Here is a 17,542-nt window from a genome sequence, read left to right on the forward strand (position 1 = left end):
CCCCGCTCCCTCCCCCCCCCCCCCCCCCCGGCACAACGACGCATCCATCTATTTCCCCTTTAGCCCACGGTTTTAACGCCGCATGCAAATCCACCCTCGTCCTCGTCGTATCTCAGATCTCATCCTCACCACATCAAGACATACCCCTCTCATTGCCGCTGCAGCCAGATCTGGAGTGGTTGCAAAGGCGATTGTGGGCGTGATATCGCCCCCGGCCATGGTGAACTCGGCGGAGCCGTCGCCCGCGGCTTTCCCTTCGGATCTCACCAAGGAAGGCGGTGCTACGGAGGCGGGGGGCAGGGCCGCGGAGATAGTTACAACGTCGTCGAGTGCCCACCGCGGGAGGCTGATGTCGCTACCATCAATGCTCAAGCCCTGGGGAAGCCAACGGCTGCTGCGGTGTGTTCCCGTGAACCACCATGGCGAACCCATCGCCCCGGACACGGGATCCTCCTCGGATCAGCAATATGAGGTCAGCGAGAGGCTACAGCTTGGCATCGGCAAAGTGGAAGAGGCGCCGGGCACTGGCAACCCCACAGTCGACAAGTACCCTGAGGTCACCGAGGAGATTTCTCCACAGCTATTGAAGGCACGCCCTGGCCGCCGCCGCCACCTTGCTATGCCATCCCACGCGGCCACGCCCGTCGTGAGTGCATCGTCGCAGGCATTCGAGCGCGAGCGGAGGTCGGTCCGCGCCGATGCGCTCAACAGGCCACGATTCTCCATATCACTCTCCGCGAAGGAGATTGAGGAAGACATCTACGGCCTCACCGGCGCACTCCCATGTAGTCGCCCTCGCCGTCGGCCCCGCAAAGTGCAAAAGCAGTTCGATGTGAGTTCCCGTGCCTCCTCTAATCCCTCCCTTGACCCCCTTACGTTCCAGCCCCTGCCCCTCCTCCATACGGACCCGTTTTTAATTCCATAAACGCTCCTGTCCCCAGCTGCTATTTCCTGGCGCGCGGTTATCGCAGATCAACGTGGAGTCCTACCGGGTGCCGGACAATCACTGACCCTGTCAACTCAACAAGCGCCTCGACCCAACAGTAAGCAAGCAAAGTGGATTCGCAGATCACAATTCACCTTCAATTGGGTGCTGCCATTGTTAGCTACATAATCCATCGATTAATTGTTCAGATAGAGTCAGAGTTGGTATGTATGGATCCCACCAGGAAACTAGTTGTAAGCAGCAAGTGATGACTTGTTAGTGATTTCTAATTTTGAGTTGTACTCCGTGATATTCATTTCCGTAATAGCACTAGTGGTGGTTCGTTACTTTGGTATCATCAGCAATTGGAAGGGCGTAATGTGGTGTACTAGTAATTGCATTGCTCTTGATGCTCAGTATGTTCATTGATGCTAGTACATTCGTTCACATACAACCCTATTGCAATCTCAATGCTAGTACCAGCTTCAGTGCATACAATTTCTTGCTATTTTTTTCTCTAGAAGATGTTTTTGCTAGCTAACCGCAGTGGCGAGTGCCAGTACTGCTTGGTCGCGTTGTAGCTGGTTGACATGTGGGGCCGGGACCAAAAGGTTTTGAAAACCCTGGCACCGTGTGGTCTTACCAGAGGGTGCTGCGTAGTTCGTCACTTGTTTCCTGATTCCTCGTGGGGTTGGCGTGTCTGGGAGACCCGAGTGAGGTAACTGAATGGCATACATGTATCCAAACCCTTGTGGTCCCTATCGTCGTCCTGGAGCGTCCCAGGGTTCGCTGACGCCGCATGGTCCATACGCTTTCTGGGTGTGAGTGGGGCTAATGGATGGGCACAATTCGTGCACACGTTTTTTACGGGATCAAGTCGGGTTATTTCTTTGTTCTACTAGAGAGACTATTCCTACAGTTTTCATGTCTTTTGTGACAATGCTATGTTTTGCACTTCCAAACCTATCAGATTCATTTCTTATTCGTATTCCTAATACCTTTGATTCATCTCAAGTCATTTATTGTCTATTTGAAATGATGTATTTCATAATAAATTTCCATGCAACTCGACCAAAAGATTCGTAGCATATCTCCAACCCAAAATAGGTGGCATAAATTTCAAACGATTTACCCAAAGCAATTGTTTTTTATGGCTGATGCTTATAGCTGTTGAGGAGGAACTATCGTTACAATGTCGTGCCGCAAGTGTCGTCCGTAAAGCAATTTCACTCGAACTTTTTCGTGTCATCTAAGCCATTTCCACTCGATCGTTACGAGGCATCTTTTCTAATCGGATGCAGCTGTAGGCCTTGCTCATATGTCAATGGTCCAAGGACACAAGTAAATCAGGGAGACTTTTATGAGATCCCACATTTAGGTGAGATCGTGAGATCAACCTAAAAAAGGAAATCATATTTAGATTAAAAAATTCTGAATTATTTGACAACATCCACGTGGGGTATGTTTACATCTCCAAAAAATCAGATCTAAACTCAGTGTACAAAATTGCTACTATTCACATTCAAATTTGTCCTTTTTTTCTATTAATGTAAGTTGAATTTGAAGCTGAATTTTTTTAAGGTTGTACATCAAACATTGTTGTGTGTTTAAAAAGTTGAAAATATTCGAAGATTTTTTTTAATGGATCTCATAGAAATCATGTAATAGATATCACAAGTATAAATGGCCATCCTTTTGGCCGGGTCTAACCAAGCCCGAGGAAGAAAACCTAGACCCGGGCCTGGCCTAGCCGTCAGGCCTACGTTTCAAGCCGAAGCCTAGCCCGTTAGAAGAAAATCCCCCCGGGCCTCGGGCCGAGCCTCTTCCCTAAACAAAATACCCAGGACCAGACCCGGCCCAATGTGTGCTTCAGGCTCAAAACTTAGGCCCATGCCCAGCCCTCGGGCAAGCCCAGGCTAAGTTGGGTCGAGCTTTTTTGGGCCGGGTCGGGTCGGGCCGGACGGGCCGGGTATCCGGTGAGCAGGTATACTCACAAGTCTCCTAAGTAGATCGGCAGTTCGGCACATGATCCCTAGAAAAAAAAGTAGATCGGCACACGAGATGCCGAGCCGCCGAGGAAACCCCCTAAAAAAAAAAAAGACACTGAGGAAACCCTCGCGCATCTCCGCCGCCGACCATGGCGGGCGCTCCCGCAATCGTCGCCGCCGCCGATTCTTACGACCGCGATTGGGCGGGGCTGCCGGAGGAAATACTCCTGATGTTCATGCGGGAGCTGGAGATCCCCGACCTCGTCCGCTCAGGTGCTGTCTGCGCCTCGTGGCATGCTGCTTACCTAGCCGTCCGCCGCCATCGCTTCCCCCTTCCGATCCCCCGGAATCAGCTCCCCTGCCTGGTCTACGCATGCCGCAATTCCGCCGCAGACGGCGCCGTCGTCTGCTGCCCCTTCACCGGCGACTCCGTCCGAGTCCCCCTGCCGCAGCCCCCGCTCACCCGCCACTCCACGGTCGGCTCCGCGCACGGCTGGCTCGTCACCGCCGACGAGGCCTCCAACCTCCACCTCCTCAATCCTATCACGGGCGCCCACGTCGCGCTCCCGCCCATCGCCACTCTCCACCACGTCGAGAGCTGCACCGACGCCCAAGGCCGCCTCATGTACAACGTCTTCGACAGGGGCGATCCCGAGCCGACCCCCTTTGACGCGCGCGAGGCCAGGGACTGCATGTACCACCGTGTCACCCTCTCCTGCAGCCCGGCGGCTGGGAGCGCCTGCATCGTGCTGCTGGTGCACATGCCGATCGGCGAGCTCTCCTACGCCCGGCTCGGCGACGAGCGGTGGACCTGGATCTCGCCCGACGACCACCAGCTCATGGCCATCAGCTGGGGCTTCATGGACTCTTTCTACAATGAGGATGATGGTTTGTTCTATGTGCTTCGCAGCCACAGATCGGTTTTCACCCTCAATTTCAATGGGCCATCTCTTGTTGTCAAAAAGATCATGAGCAGAGTTAGGAAGGGGGATGATCCTTCTAGCATGTACATCATGCAAGCTCCATGGGGTGATATTTTGCAAATATGGAGGTGGAGGAGCTACGTCGATTCATCAACACCCGTGGAGCTTCCTAGAGATCTGCTGGGTCACAACGAAGATGACATAGACCGGTATATTGAGCTCAGAACAACTGAAATAGAGGTCTATAAGGTGGACCTTGAGAACCAGGCACTTGTGAAGATGACAAGCTTAGCGGATCATGCACTATTCCTTGGTTATAATAGCTCCATGTGCTTTGCCACTAAAGATTTTCCAACACTGAAGCCGAACTGTGTCTATATCACGGATGACTCTGTTGAGTATGTCAACATGTGTAAGCATAACTGGCGAGAAACCGGAGTTTGGGATATAGAAAACAAGAGTCTGCAGACTTTTGATAGTGTTTTGCTTACTAATTCCTGGATGAACTGGCCTTCTCCGGTTTGGATAACACCCTCCCTTTTCTAGTAAGTGACTTTTTATTTAGTGATGCCATTGTAGACATTGCAGACTTGTTTTGGCTTTCATTATTGTCAAATTTTTCGTTGTATTACAGCTTAACAATTTGAGTTTTGTCCCACAACTATATCAATTCTCTCTCTATATATATTAAGTTATGAACTTTTCCCTATGTATCACTGGATAATTTTTGGCTTGATTATTGTCATTTTTTTGTTGTATTATAGATTAGTAATTTGATTTTCCCCCCACAATTAAATCAATTTTCTCTATATATTAGTTCCTATGTATTAGTGGATAACAATTTTGGGTTCTGTTAACACCATTCCACTAATCTCTTGTTAGAGCCATGTAGTTTATGTAAAGACCAGTCTAATTCGCTTTTGGGACCAGAGTGAATGACAATAACTTTCTATTCATGTTTGGCACCAAAGTGAAGGATAGTAATGACAACTTTTCATGTGATTTAACAGAACTCCACTAACATTAGGTTTTTACACACCAGTATTAAGAGCTCAAAACTTGTACTAGGAAATAACCCGTTTTTCAACTGAAATATTCTTACTATTTGAACTAGTCATCAACCAGTGCAGATGGATGTGCTAAAATTTTCAGTAATACATTAACTGTAAAGGAGGTTTACTTTAACACAAGGACATGCTTTTAAAAATTATTACATCTAAAAACTATTACCGCCACTTCCTACTATGTCCAAGTTCCGGTCCTTCCCGATTTCTTCGCACCAAGTAAATCGATCTGTTATACACTTTGGTCCTCAGCAGTAAATGGAGTTTCTTCCTTGCCACAAATGGTGTGGTTTGCAATCCAAAAAATGAACCAAAAATCCACCTGAATAGCTTATTATGGAAGAATACAGATCTTGGTATTTTCATTAAAGTAATACCAAAATGGCAGCAAAGGTCAGCATCATGGTGTCGAAAGTTTTTCTTTATAAAGGATACGTACAACAGAAGAATCCAGAGGAGATGACACCCAGCATGCTCCTCTTTCTGAAGCAAACTTCTTGTCTATGTACACAATGGTAGCATGGAATGGGCACTGGTAGTGCAATGATTCCAAGGCCTTCTACTGAGCCAGATATTTATGCAGTATGTACAAACCAAAGTATATAATACACACTAAGCTGGTGGGGCTAAAATTGCATAACTGATCACTACATATAATTGCATAGAAAGTCCATCACAATAGATGTGAAAGCGATACAGGATAGTACTCATCTTTCTCCGCTGGATGCACCATCCGAGTAAAAATAGACACCATTACATTTTCTCTACACATTATGCAATGGAACAGGGGTAATAGAAGGAAGGGTCCCATCAAAACCTTATTAAATTATTGAGTCTAGCATGTTTCTCTCTGTTTTAACACACCATGGAACACATGAATCAATTTATCTTGGGAGAAGGGAGCACTCCTGCAAGGCATAGTATGTATGTATATAAAGAAAACACAGTAAAATTCCAATTGAAGTAGCACCCAGACCTTTTTAGTATTTTACATTTAGGGCAAAATATGGTACAGCTAATATTTGGAATCACATCAACGCAATAAGCTACATAAATAAACATGGATATTTATATCTTTATTGATTAACCTCAAAAATCTGTATGGCATTCAGTGTTTACTAAATAGAACAAAATCTTAAAATGATTTGTATAGTTAGTGATTATCCTCTGTAGAAGTTCTGCAAAATTGTTGTAAATGGCAATCTCACTAAATATAGCAGTATCTTCTGTGTATAAACCTCATGCTCTTAACGGCTTGAACTTTTGCATGATAAAGCACAAATGCTCCAGAAAGATTCACCAATTAGATCTCACTGATCATTTAGAATCATATATCTAGTCTCTCACTTTGCTTGAGTCATGTGGAACACCATGGCTCTCTCTGTTCTCAAACATTAGATCATCGTAATGAAGCAATGGTAACATGCCTGAAACAAAAGATGATGGCCTAGGAACAATCAAATAAGGTTCCCCACACAGTTTAACATCCATACCTATTATACTGAACTTCCTTGATCATTGTGGAAAGCGGTGACCAATGATCTCAAGTACCAATTAATTAATCATATGAATCAATGATCACACACCTGAAACAAAAGGCAAAAATTAGATATTAGCTTGTAATCCGTGAGCGCTCCTATTGGCAGAAAACATGAAGTGCTCCACCTCAAAGCTGACCTTCCATTTCATTTCAGGTACTCAACTAGCAGAGAAAGGTGCACAAAATTCTAATTACAAATGGATTTTTTCAGCTCAATTAAACAACAATCTAGAGCTGAAGTATGTATGCATTGGACCCTAAAGACTTGAAGCCATTGAATAGCTGCTGCGATGCTCAGATTTCTGTTTTTGGTTCTAAGCTTCATAAGAAGATGCGAGACTCTAATATTTTTGTTGTGGGATCTGGTGCTCTTGGATGTGAATTCTTGAAGAACTTTGCTTTAATGGGGCTTTCTTGTGGCCGTAAAGGGAAGCTAACTGTTGAACCGGTATGGGCCCTAGCCCATCAAGATCTGTCTCTTGGGCCCAAGCCCATGAGAGGTGCTGACCTAGAAGAGGAGCCCCTCTTCCCTTCTCCCGTGTGAGCCGCCACATCTGAGACACACACTCACGCAGGAAACAAGACATGAAGCGAGGCTGCTGTCTGAAGGTACCCATCTCCCGATTCGACATGGTATCAGAGCCAGACGATGACGGTGACGGCGTAGTCCCTCGCCGGAGAGGCGGCGGTGGGGCCCAGTGGGGTCAGGCGAGAAAGGAGGCTGCGTGCGTGCGCGAGGCGGTGGGTCTGCTGTGGTGCATGCGGCGGCGGCGTGGCTGGGCTCGAGGAGCTGCGACGCGGCCGGGAAGGTGCTGCTTCCTCTTGTCCTGCTTCGCGTCCCTGGGGTGGCTAGCTGCAAAGGGGGCGGTCGAGGAGGGCTGCTGCGGGCTATGCAGGCGGCTGCGGCAAGAAGAGGAGGAGGAAGAAGGCAGCGGCGGATTTGGGCTGTGTGCGAGTCACGCTGCGGCGGGGAGCTGCTGCTGTTGGTGCTGCTGAACAGAAGAGGAACTGCAGCTGTTGCTGCTGCCTTGTGTTGTTCCTGGAAGCTTGCTGAGCTGCTGGTGCTTGTGCGGCTGGTTCTTGGTGCTGCGGCAGAGGAAGAAAGAAGTGCAGCCTGCTGGACTGCTCGTTCTGGAATAGGAAGAGGCTGGGCTGGACCGCTTGTGTGCTTTACAGAGATTTTTTTTCTCTGTGGACTTGCTGTTGTGAGCTTGGTGTTGTTGTGGTGGTGGTGCTGCTGCTTGGGAAAGAAGACTCTCTGAGGCTGAGTTTTGTTGTTGCTGCTTATCCTGTCAAACGATGGCTGAACCAACTGGTCTTGCCGAGGCTTTGGAGAAGCTCGCTAAGATCCTCGCGGAGTCCAACTCTAGGGCCATCGCTCCTCGACAGGAAGTGGCTCAAAAGCTTGAAATGTCGCCTTGGACATGAAGCTAGAGGGGGCAACAAATTATTTGAGCTGGTCCAGGAGGGCTTTGTGGGCTGTGGAGCAGAAGGAGCTTGATGGATATTTGTTGGGCACCGTTGTAGAACCAGGGGACAAGCGTAGTGCAGAGGGCAAGAGGTGGAAGGTCATCCACTCTGTACTTATGGTGTGGTTGTTGAACTCTGTGATGCCCTCCATTGGACGCTCTGTGGAGGGGCTATCCTCACCTGCTGAGATATGGAAGATTCTGTCCACTCAATACTCTGGCAAGGGCAATGTCATGCTCATTGCTCAGATTGAGGACAAGATTAGGTTGCTGCGCCAAGATGATGGCATGTCAGTGATGACATACGTGGCAGAACTGCAGGCTCTGTGGGCTGACCAGGATAACTGTGATCCCCTGGAACTCTATGACGCGGCTTCAATCGAGTCAGGGCATAAGTGGATGGCACGCAGGCGTGTGCTGAAATTTTTGGCTGGCCTCAAAGGTTGCTTTGATGGCAGGAAGGCTTCCTTGTTGCACCAACCTAGTCTGCCTACCATTCCCGAGGCTATTGCAGCGATGACTCAAGAGGAGGTGCGCCTATCCCTTGAGCATGCAGACGTGAAGGTTGTGCCAGCTTCGACATTTGCAGTCACTGAGCGCATGGAGTGGGGAGATCCCACCAAATGTCATATCTGTGGGGAGGTAGGTCACTGGAAGAGAGAATGTCCAACTCGTGGCAGAGGCAGGGGATATAACAGAGGGGGAACAGGCAGAGGTAGAAGTGCTAGAGGCAGAGGTGGATACTCAGAGACCTCATGGGGCCAGGCTTCTAGAGGCAGAGGTGGCTACTCAGGACACTCAGGGGGTCAGAGGGCTCACATGGCCGTTGCAGGAGACACTGGGACGTCCAAAGGCAAAGATGTAGATGATGTTGTCTATGGAGACTTTGCTCACTGGGCCTCCACTGATGAAGGTAATCTGGAAAGAGCATCTCTTGCTACTAATGAGAGTGCTCCAGAGTGGGTTCTTGACTCTGGAGCATCTAAGCATGTTGCTAGTAACTCCTGTGTGTTCGAGTCTTACACTAAGCATCCTCCCTCTCACACGAGCACTATACAAACGGCTGATGGCACAAAACAACCAGTCATAGGGGTTGGTACAGTCAAGTGTACTCCGACCATTTCCCTATCGTCAGTTTTACATGTGCCAGCCTTTCCTGTCAATTTGGTCTCTTTCAGTGCACTCATTGATCAAATGGACTGTTGTGTGATCCTTGACAAGTTTGGTTGCTTGATTCAGGTGCGACAGACGAGCCAGACGGTTGGGACTGGCACCAGGCGTAGGGGGCTCTGGTACATGGACCAGGAGGTGCAGCCGGACTTGGTGTGTGCTGCAACCATGGAGGATAAGGAGAAGCAGGCGATGATCCATCACTATAGGATGGGGCATGTATCTTTTGATAAGATGAGTAGAATATTTCCGGATGTTATGTGTGGAATAGGCAAAGGCAAGCTGACATGTGATGCTTGTGAATATGCAAAACACACACGGGCCTCATATGTGAGTAAGGGGCTCAGGAGCATATCTCCTTTTATGCTTATTCATTCGGATGTATGGACTAGCCCAGTGGTGTCAATGAATGGGAAGAAGTATTTTGCTACCTTTATTGACTGCTATTCTCGCATGACTTGGATTTACTTGATGCGTCACAAGGATGAGGTGTTTAGCTGTTTTCAGCACTTCCATGCTCTTGTAAAGAACCAGTTTCAGGTACAGGTCAAGGTGCTCAGGACGGACAATGGAACGGAGTATGTGAACAACATTTTTGGGGCTTTCATGGCTGACCATGGGATTCTTCATCAAACTTCATGTCCGGACACCCCCCCTCAGAATGGAGTAGCCGAACGAAAGAATCGTCATGTTCTTGAGGTAGCTCGGTCGTTGATGTTTACCATGAATGTGCCTAAGTTCTTGTGGGATGATGCAGTTATGACAGCCACATACTTGATCAACCGGACACCTTCCAGGATACTTGGCATGAAATCTCCGTCTGAGTTGCTCGTTGGAGATAATAAGTTTGTTGTTCCGCCAAAGTTGTTTGGTAGTACCTGCTTTGTTTGTGATCACCGACCATCTGTTGGCAAGCTTGATCCTCGGGCAATGAAGTGTGTCTTTTTGGGATACTCGTCTAGTCAGCAGGGGTATAAATGTTGGTGTCCCTCTGAAAAACGCAGGTTTGTAAGTATGGACGTTACGTTCAGGGAGTCTGAGCCATTCTATGGTGAGCCGTCTGATCTCAGTCTGCTGTTTGCAGAGCTTGACCACCTACACCCTGTGCATGATGGTCAAGAGGGGGAGAAGGATGTGTCTCATACTCACGGGGATTATGTGGACATTAACGCTGATAATGATGTGCAGGCTCAAGTTCAACCAATAGTGGGTACAATTCCGGTTAGTACCATCACTGATGATGATGTGCAGGCTCATGTCGAGCCAACTGTCGATACACTTAAGATTGGTGCTCTCCAGGTTCCTGTTCGGGATCGATGGCAGACGAATACCCTAGTGTACTCTCGACGGCAACCACAAGTGCAGGGGGAGTAGCAAGGCAGGGAGGCAAGAGTGCAGGGGGAGCATCAAGGCAGTGAGGCAAGAGTGCAGGGGGAGCAGCAAGGCAGTGAGGCAAGCTCATCTGACACAGTGGAGCTGCCCATTGTGTTGCGAAAACCTACACGTGAAGCGGCAAGGAAGGGTGAGGTAGCAAGGAAGGCTCTGCCAAAGGATGATGCTTGTGATGACCTTGATATTGGCAATTTTGTGTCTTACAAGGCTTTGTCACCTTCATATAAGGCGTTTGTTGCCTCTCTGCAAACTGTGTCTATCCCTAAGGATTGGAAGGCTGCAAAGCAAGATCCGAAGTGGCGTGAATCGATGATAGAGGAGTTAGAAGCATTGAAAAAAAACAAGACATGGGTGCTAACCACATTGCCGGCAGGAAAGAAAGCAGTGAGTTGCAAGTGGATTTTTACTGTGAAGCAGAATCCTGAGGGCAAGGTGGAACGGTATAAGGCTAGATTGGTCGCCAGAGGATATAGTCAAACTTATGGAATTGACTATGATGAGACATTTGCTCCAGTTGAAAAGATGAACACAGTACGGGTATTGGTCTCGTGTGTTGCAAACTTTGGGTGGAAATTGCACCAGTTAGATGTCAAGAATGCCTTCTTACATGGTGACTTGAAAGAAGAGGTATACATGGAGATACCACCTGGTTTTGGCACAGAACAGACTATGGGGAAGGTATGCAGGCTGAAGAAATCCTTGTATGGTCTGAAGCAATCGCCGAGGGCATGGTTTGATAGGTTCAGACGAGCTGTTTGGAATATGGGGTATGGCCAATGTAATGGTGATCACACGGTGTTTTATAGACACATTGATAAGAAGATCACCATTGTTGCAGTGTATGTTGATGATATCATCATCACCGGAGATGATGAGGAGGAAATAAAGAGAGTGAAGGGGTGTCTGAGCAAGGAGTTTGAGGTAAAAGACTTGGGAAATCTAAAGTACTTCCTTGGCATAGAAGTGGCTCGGACAGAGAAGGGAATATCTTTGTGCCAACGAAAATACACCTTGGATCTTTTGAGTGACATGGGCATGATGGGATGTCGTGCATCCCCTACTCCGATTGAACAAAATCATCAAATAACAGCACAATCAGGTGAGCTAGTGAATAAGGAAGATTATCAGAAGCTGGTTGGAAGGTTATTGTACTTGTGTCATACCAGGCCTGACATTACGTATGTCGTGGGGGTGGTGAGCAGATACATGCATGAACCAAGGAGTGGGCATCTTAATATTGTTCACAGAATCCTGAGATACTTGAAGGGGACTCCGGGTAAAGGGTTGTGGTTTGCGAAGAGTGGACATCTTGAGGTGGATGGCTATAGTGACTCTGATTGGGCTAGCTGTCAAGATGATAGACGATCAACTTCAGGCTACTGTGTGTTTGTGGGAGGAAATTTGGTGTCATGGAGAAGCAAGAAACAGACTGTTGTGTTATCTCAAGGGTTGTGTGATATGCTCTGGGTGAAGCACCTACTATGCGAGTTAAAACTTTTGAGGAAGGGACCCTTAAGAGTGTGGTGTGACAATCAGTCAGCTATAGCCATTGCTAATAACCCAGTTCAACATGATAGGACGAAGCATGTGGAAATTGATCGCTTCTTCATTAAAGAGAAACTAGATGCTGGGATCATCAGCCTTACTCATGTCAGCTCTGGGCAGCAGTTTGCAGATTGCTTGACAAAGGGACTGGGAACAAAGGACTGTAACTTGGCGTGTGACAAGATGGGGATGATAGATATCTACCACCCATCTTGAGGGGGAGTGTTGAACCGGTATGGGCCCTAGCCCATCAAGATCTGTCTCTTGGGCCCAAGCCCATGAGAGGTGCTGACCTAGAAGAGGAGCCCCTCTTCCCTTCTCCCGTGTGAGCCGCCACATCTGAGACACACACTCACGCAGGAAACAAGACAGGAAGCGAGGCTGCTGTCTGAAGGTACCCATCTCCCGATTCGACACTAACTATAACAGATGATTTTGTCATTGAAAAAAGCAACTTGAGCCGGCAATTCCTGTTTCGTGATTGGAACATTGGACAGGCAAAATCTACAGTATCCGCTACAACTGCTAGTGCTATCAACTCCAGCCTCCATATTGATGCTCTGCAGAATCGTGCCTGTCTAGAGACTGAACTTGTTCTCAATGATGCATTCTTGGAGGGCCTTGATGCTGTGATCAATGCACTTGATAATGTCAATGCTAGGATCTACGTGGACATGGGATGCCTGTACTTCCAGAAACCATTCTTGGAATCTGGAACGCTGGGTCCCAAATGTAATACATAGATGGTGATTCCTCACCTTACTGAAAACTATGGAGCTTCACGAGATCCTCCTGAGAAACAGGCACCAATGTGCACAGTTCATTATTTTCCGCACAATATTGACCATTGTCTAACATGGGCTCGCTCAAAATTTGAGGGTCTGCTAGAGAAAACTCCAAATGAAGTGAACTCATTTATATCTAATCCTACTGAATATGCTGCTGCTATGAGAAAGGCAGGTGATGCTCAAGCCAGGTAATTTTTGGAGCGTGTACGTGAATGCCTGACTGAAGTACTACATTCCCCTTTGAATTCAACAATTTGTTATTGGCTTTCTTCCTCTTTCTTTTCATCTTAGCTATTTGAAGTTAAAATGGTTTCACTTTGATTATATATTGCCAACAAATAGGACAATATCTTTTGTGCTCCAGATGCCATGTAATAACATATGTTTTCTTTTGCCACGTTTGAAGATTACTTCTCTAATCGTGTGAAGCAGCTAACATTCGCATTTCCTGAGGATGCTGCTACTAGCACTGGTGCTTCTTACTGGTCTGCCCCTAAGCGTTTCCCTCACCCGGTGCAATTCTCAGCTGTTGATTCATCTCACATTCAATTTATACTGGCTTCTTCCATACTGAGAGCGGTGTCTTTTGGGATCCCCATACCGGACTGGGTGAATAACATACCGGACTGGGTGTCTTTTGGGATCCCCGTACCGGACTGGCCGATATAGTAAGTAAGGTTGCAGTGCCTGAATTTGAGCCAAAGAGTGGGGTTAAGATTGAAACAGATGAGAAGGCTACTAACCTCTCCAGTGCCTCAGTTGACGATACTGCTGTTATCTAAGACCTTTTAACCAAGCTGGAAGCATGTGCCAAGAAACTACCTTCAGGATTCCAAATGAAGCCTCTTTTTAACTGCTTCTGATGTGTTAGAGTATTCAAGAGGTTGACAAGCTGAAGGCGAAGTTCATTGCAGGAAGAATCATTCCAGCTATTGCAACTACGACGGCCTTGACTATTGTATTTTTTTAGTTTGAAAAATATTCTGTAAAAAAAGATGAAATGGTCACAGGCTTTGTGTGCCTTGAGCTTTAAAAGGTTCTGGCACACAGTTGAAGACTACCGCAATACGTTTCACAGGAAGCATTTTGATGTTGTGGCTTGCGAGGATGACAACGGGAACGACATTTATATATCTCTTATCTCCATTTACTTCCAATAGGCAAGCACCGTCACTATTGTGAGGATAGATGATGAGTGTGCAAAGAATTCCTGTGGAGAGCTGTTTGAAGCACGCCTGGTGATCGCTTATGGTGTTAGCGCCCATCTCCATCGCGTTTTCTGTGGGTCCTTCCGCTCTGTTGTTGAATGCCAACTATTTGCAGGTGTGCGATGCTGTCTGATGTTTTGATGAATGAACCATAGCATGTTATCCACTGGGTAGCATTGGATTGATATTTTTGGGGTTGCTGGATGATGTGTTCATTGAGTCATTGCAATTGTCGTTTACCTAGTACCTCACTGCAACCATCACATTATTCTTCCTCGCAACTCTTTATCCCTGGAGTTGATCTATGAACATATTGTTGTTGTGGTTAAGCAAAACTGTATCTAGCAGTTTTGCATTTGTTTTTCAACTTGGCTGATCCCCTTTTCATTGCTTTGACATAACAGAAATACAAGAGCTAGCCAGTTCCAAGCGAGGTTCAGGAAGCAGGAAAGGGGAAAGAGCTGAGTTCAGCGCACCGCTGGGAAGCCTACTACATGTGCTAATCGAAACACATGCTATGGAGCGAAAACTTAAAGGCGACAAATGCTCCCGTTGGCCGGCACCACCCCTCGGGAGGCGGTAGACCCAGGCGGCGGGGAGGTGCGGCGGTGTTGGTGGTGGCTGGATCCGGACGGAATCGGTTGGATTCAGTGCGGCAGCGGCGGCGACAGGATTTGGCAGCGGGGGGCTGTGGTAAGGAGGCGGTTGGGCGGCGAGGGGTGGATTGGCGTTTTTGGGCAGCAACCTTCCAATATATGCATCCGGTTGTGCCCTGTTTTTGGGCTACCCAAAAATGTTTTTGACCATGTTGAAGTTTTTGGGCAGCTATTGGAGAGGTTTTTTGGCCTCCAAAAGCCGCAAAAGGCAGTGTTGCCCTATTGTTGGAGACGCTCTTATGAGCATGGTTACTATATCCAGTTTTGTATGGCATGCACAATTTTAGATTGTCAATTTGACTATCGAAACACGTCTTGCACGCCATTAAAAATATATCCTTAGACTCGCTGCCGAATGAAGCTTTAAAGTATTTTGTTTTTGTTTTTATAGGATCATTCGACATGAAGGTAAATATGTAGATCAGCATTGCATCGTATGCACTTTTTTTTTCCTACACAGAAAGGTACACTGAAACATTAGTTTTAAAAACGTTGATCCATGCAATGGTCTAGAGGGAGAAATTCATAGAGAAATGGAGTGTACACACACGACTTTCTCCTGCAAAAAAGAAAGGAAGAAAGTAAACAGAAAACAGAAAAAACACACCGTTTTATAAAAAAATCCAAAAAATGACATAAAGCATAGGGGGAAACCTCATTGTACGCCCCCCCCCCCCCCTAATAAACGCGTACACACGGTCCCCCTCCCCCCGTTACTTATTCACCAATGACACATCCATCTATTTCCCTTTTAGCCCATGCTTTAAATGCCGCAAGCAAACCCACCCTCGTCCTCGTCGTATCTCAGATCTCGTCCTCACCACATCATATCGTACCCCTCTCGCTGCCGCCGCAGCCAGATCTAGAGCGGCTGCAAAAGCGGCGATCGTGGGTGCGACATCCCCCCTGACCATGGTGAACCCGGCGGAGCCGTCGCCTGCGGCTTTCCCATCAGATCTCACCAAGGAAGGTGGCGCTAGGGAGGCGGGTGGCGGGGCCGTGGAGGTAGATCCAACGCCGTCGAGCGCCCATCGAGGGAGGCTGATGTTGCTGCCATCAATGCTCAAGCCCTGGGGGAGCCAACGACGGCTGCGGTGCGTTCCCGTCAACCGCCATGGCGAAACCATCGCCCCGGACACGGGATCCTCCTCGAATCAGCAATATGAGGTCAGCGAGAGGCTACAGCTTGACCTTGGCAAGGTGGCAAAGGCATCGGGCACCGGCAACCCCGTAGTCAACAAGTACCCTGAGGTCACCGAGGCGGTTTCTCCACAACCGTTGAAGGCACGCCCTGGCCGCCCGCGTCGCCTTGCTATGCCATCCCTCGTGGCCACGATCGCCGCGAGTGCGCCGCCACAGGCGTTCGAGCGCAAGCGGCGGTCGATCCGCGCGGATGCGCTCAAGAGGCCACAATTCTCTGTATCACTCTCCGCGGAGGAGATTGAGGAAGACATCTACGGCCTCACCGGTGCACTCCCGCGTAGCCGCCCTCGCGGTCGGCCCCGCAAAGTGCAAAAGCAGATCGACGTGAGTTCCCGTGCCTCCTCTGCTCCCTTCCCCGACCCCCTTACATTCCAGCCCCTGCCGCTCCTCCCTAGGTACCCGTTTTTAATTCCATAAACGCTCCTGTCCCCAGCTGCTATTTCCCGGCGCGCGGTTATCGCAGATCAACATGGAGTCCTACCTGGTGCCGGACAATCGCTGACCCTGTCAACTCAACAAACGCCTCCACCCAACAGTAAGCAAGCAAAGTGAATTCGCAGATCACAATTCACATTCAATTCAGTGCTACCATTGTTAGCTACATAATCCATCGACTGATTGTTCAGATAGAGTCAGAGTTGGTATGTATGGATCCCACCAGGAAACTAGTTGTAAGCATCAAGTGATGACCTGTTAGTGATTTTTAATTTTGAGTTGTACTCAGTGATAGTCATTTCCGTAATTGCACTATTGGTGGTTCGTTACTTTGGTACCATCAGCAATTGAAAGGACGTAATGTGGTGTACTAGTATTTCACTGTCCTCGATGCTCCAGTTAGTATGTTCGTTGATGTCTATCCCCTATTGCAATCTTAATGCTAGTATCCATTCTATTGCAATCTCAGTGCTAGTACCAGCTTCAGTGCAGTTTCTTGCTATTCTTTCTCTAGAAGACGCGACGAGTGCCCAGTACTACTTGGCCGCGTTATAGCTGGTTGGTGCGTGGGCCCGGGATCAAAAGGTTTCAAAAACACTGGCACCGCGTGGCCTTGGCTGTGGGTGTTGCGTAATTTATCGTATGTTTCCTGATTTCTCGTGGGAATGGCGTGCCAGGGAGACCCGAGTGAGATAGTTAAATGACATACATATATTTGAACCCTAGGTGGTCCCTATCGTCGTCTTGGAGCGTCCCAGGGTTTGATGATGCTACACTGTTTTCTGGGTGTGAGTGGGGCTGGTGGATGAGCACCGGCGTTTAATCTCTTGCTGGCAGTAGCCAGGAAAAGGTTAGTGCTGAGCCGCTTATTTGTTAGCATATATTAAACGAATTTGGTTCGTATCAATGGAAAAAAATAAACACCATAGTGTGAAATAGATGGTTTGATTGATTCCTTAGTCCATCAATGATCTTGGCCCTTTGCTCTCCTAGCCATCCGATTTTGCAATGGATTGCCAAGATTGATAGATTATACCGATAACCCTAACAGCTCATCTACCTTAGTTATGGGACGCGACATTGACATGCGTGCATATGTAGCTGACACAAGCTTAAGCTACTCTTTATATTTTTTGAGGGTTATTTATGTGATTCTAATTCATATGGTTTCCTTTCCTATGAATGCCATTTGGATCAAAGGAATGGTGCCACCAAAATTCGTTGGATTAGCCTTCT

The 17,542-nt window shown here is 47.8% G+C and overlaps 4 protein-coding genes and 1 pseudogene across 7 annotated transcripts; all 5 read left to right on the forward strand.

Moving 5' to 3' along the window:
• Positions 1–53: 53 nt before the first annotated feature.
• On the forward strand, positions 54–1,359 carry LOC147989846 (uncharacterized). Of its 2 annotated transcripts, none has more exons than XM_087516406.1 (2): positions 54–832; positions 942–1,359. In XM_087516406.1, the coding sequence occupies exons 1-2, from the start codon at positions 83–85 to the stop codon at positions 1,008–1,010; spliced, it is 819 nt and encodes a 272-aa protein (XP_087372532.1). In that variant the 5' UTR covers positions 54–82; the 3' UTR covers positions 1,011–1,359. The 2 variants fall into 2 exon arrangements, with proteins under 2 accessions (XP_087372532.1, XP_087372559.1); XM_087516433.1 differs by having other exon boundaries at positions 972–1,359.
• A 1,599-nt stretch (positions 1,360–2,958) lies between these two features.
• On the forward strand, positions 2,959–14,956 carry LOC147989847 (putative F-box protein At4g17565). 3 transcript variants are annotated; one of them, XM_087546123.1, is made up of 2 exons: positions 2,959–4,381; positions 14,417–14,956. In XM_087546123.1, coding segments are annotated over exons 1-2 (1,320 nt in total). In that variant the 5' UTR covers positions 2,959–3,062; the 3' UTR covers positions 14,418–14,956. The 3 variants fall into 3 exon arrangements, with proteins under 3 accessions (XP_087402249.1, XP_087402241.1, XP_087402236.1); XM_087546115.1 differs by lacking the exon at positions 14,417–14,956 and adding an exon at positions 6,595–6,888; XM_087546110.1 differs by lacking the exon at positions 14,417–14,956 and having other exon boundaries at positions 2,959–4,549.
• On the forward strand, positions 7,850–9,304 carry LOC147989848 (uncharacterized). Its single transcript, XM_087546128.1, has 2 exons — positions 7,850–8,822; positions 9,149–9,304. Exons 1-2 carry the CDS (start codon positions 7,865–7,867, stop codon positions 9,190–9,192), a joined length of 1,002 nt encoding a protein of 333 aa, XP_087402254.1. The 5' UTR covers positions 7,850–7,864; the 3' UTR covers positions 9,193–9,304.
• Positions 12,884–13,964, forward strand: LOC147989849 (ubiquitin-activating enzyme E1 3-like; annotated as a pseudogene).
• A 462-nt stretch (positions 14,957–15,418) lies between the features above and the next one.
• Positions 15,419–16,727, forward strand: LOC147989850 (uncharacterized). Its single transcript, XM_087516480.1, has 2 exons — positions 15,419–16,195; positions 16,305–16,727. Exons 1-2 carry the CDS (start codon positions 15,581–15,583, stop codon positions 16,371–16,373), a joined length of 684 nt encoding a protein of 227 aa, XP_087372606.1. The 5' UTR covers positions 15,419–15,580; the 3' UTR covers positions 16,374–16,727.
• Positions 16,728–17,542: the final 815 nt, after the last annotated feature.

This window comes from Triticum urartu, chromosome 1A (genome assembly GCF_056163025.1).
Source record: "Triticum urartu cultivar PI428250 chromosome 1A, HENAU_Tu73, whole genome shotgun sequence".
Taxonomy (NCBI): domain Eukaryota; kingdom Viridiplantae; phylum Streptophyta; class Magnoliopsida; order Poales; family Poaceae; genus Triticum; species Triticum urartu.

Coding starts and splice junctions, on each gene's coding strand:
- LOC147989847 (XM_087546123.1), top strand. CDS start 3,063: ATGGCGGGCGCTCCCGCAATCGTCGCCGCCGCCGATTCTTACGACCGC.
- LOC147989850 (XM_087516480.1), top strand. CDS start 15,581: ATGGTGAACCCGGCGGAGCCGTCGCCTGCGGCTTTCCCATCAGATCTC. Junction 16,196..16,304: donor AAGTGCAAAAGCAGATCGAC/GTGAGTTCCCGT, acceptor TCCTGTCCCCAG/CTGCTATTTCCCGGCGCGCG.
- LOC147989848 (XM_087546128.1), top strand. CDS start 7,865: ATGAAGCTAGAGGGGGCAACAAATTATTTGAGCTGGTCCAGGAGGGCT. Junction 8,823..9,148: donor CTGGGCCTCCACTGATGAAG/GTAATCTGGAAA, acceptor TGCTTGATTCAG/GTGCGACAGACGAGCCAGAC.
- LOC147989846 (XM_087516406.1), top strand. CDS start 83: ATGCAAATCCACCCTCGTCCTCGTCGTATCTCAGATCTCATCCTCACC. Junction 833..941: donor AAGTGCAAAAGCAGTTCGAT/GTGAGTTCCCGT, acceptor TCCTGTCCCCAG/CTGCTATTTCCTGGCGCGCG.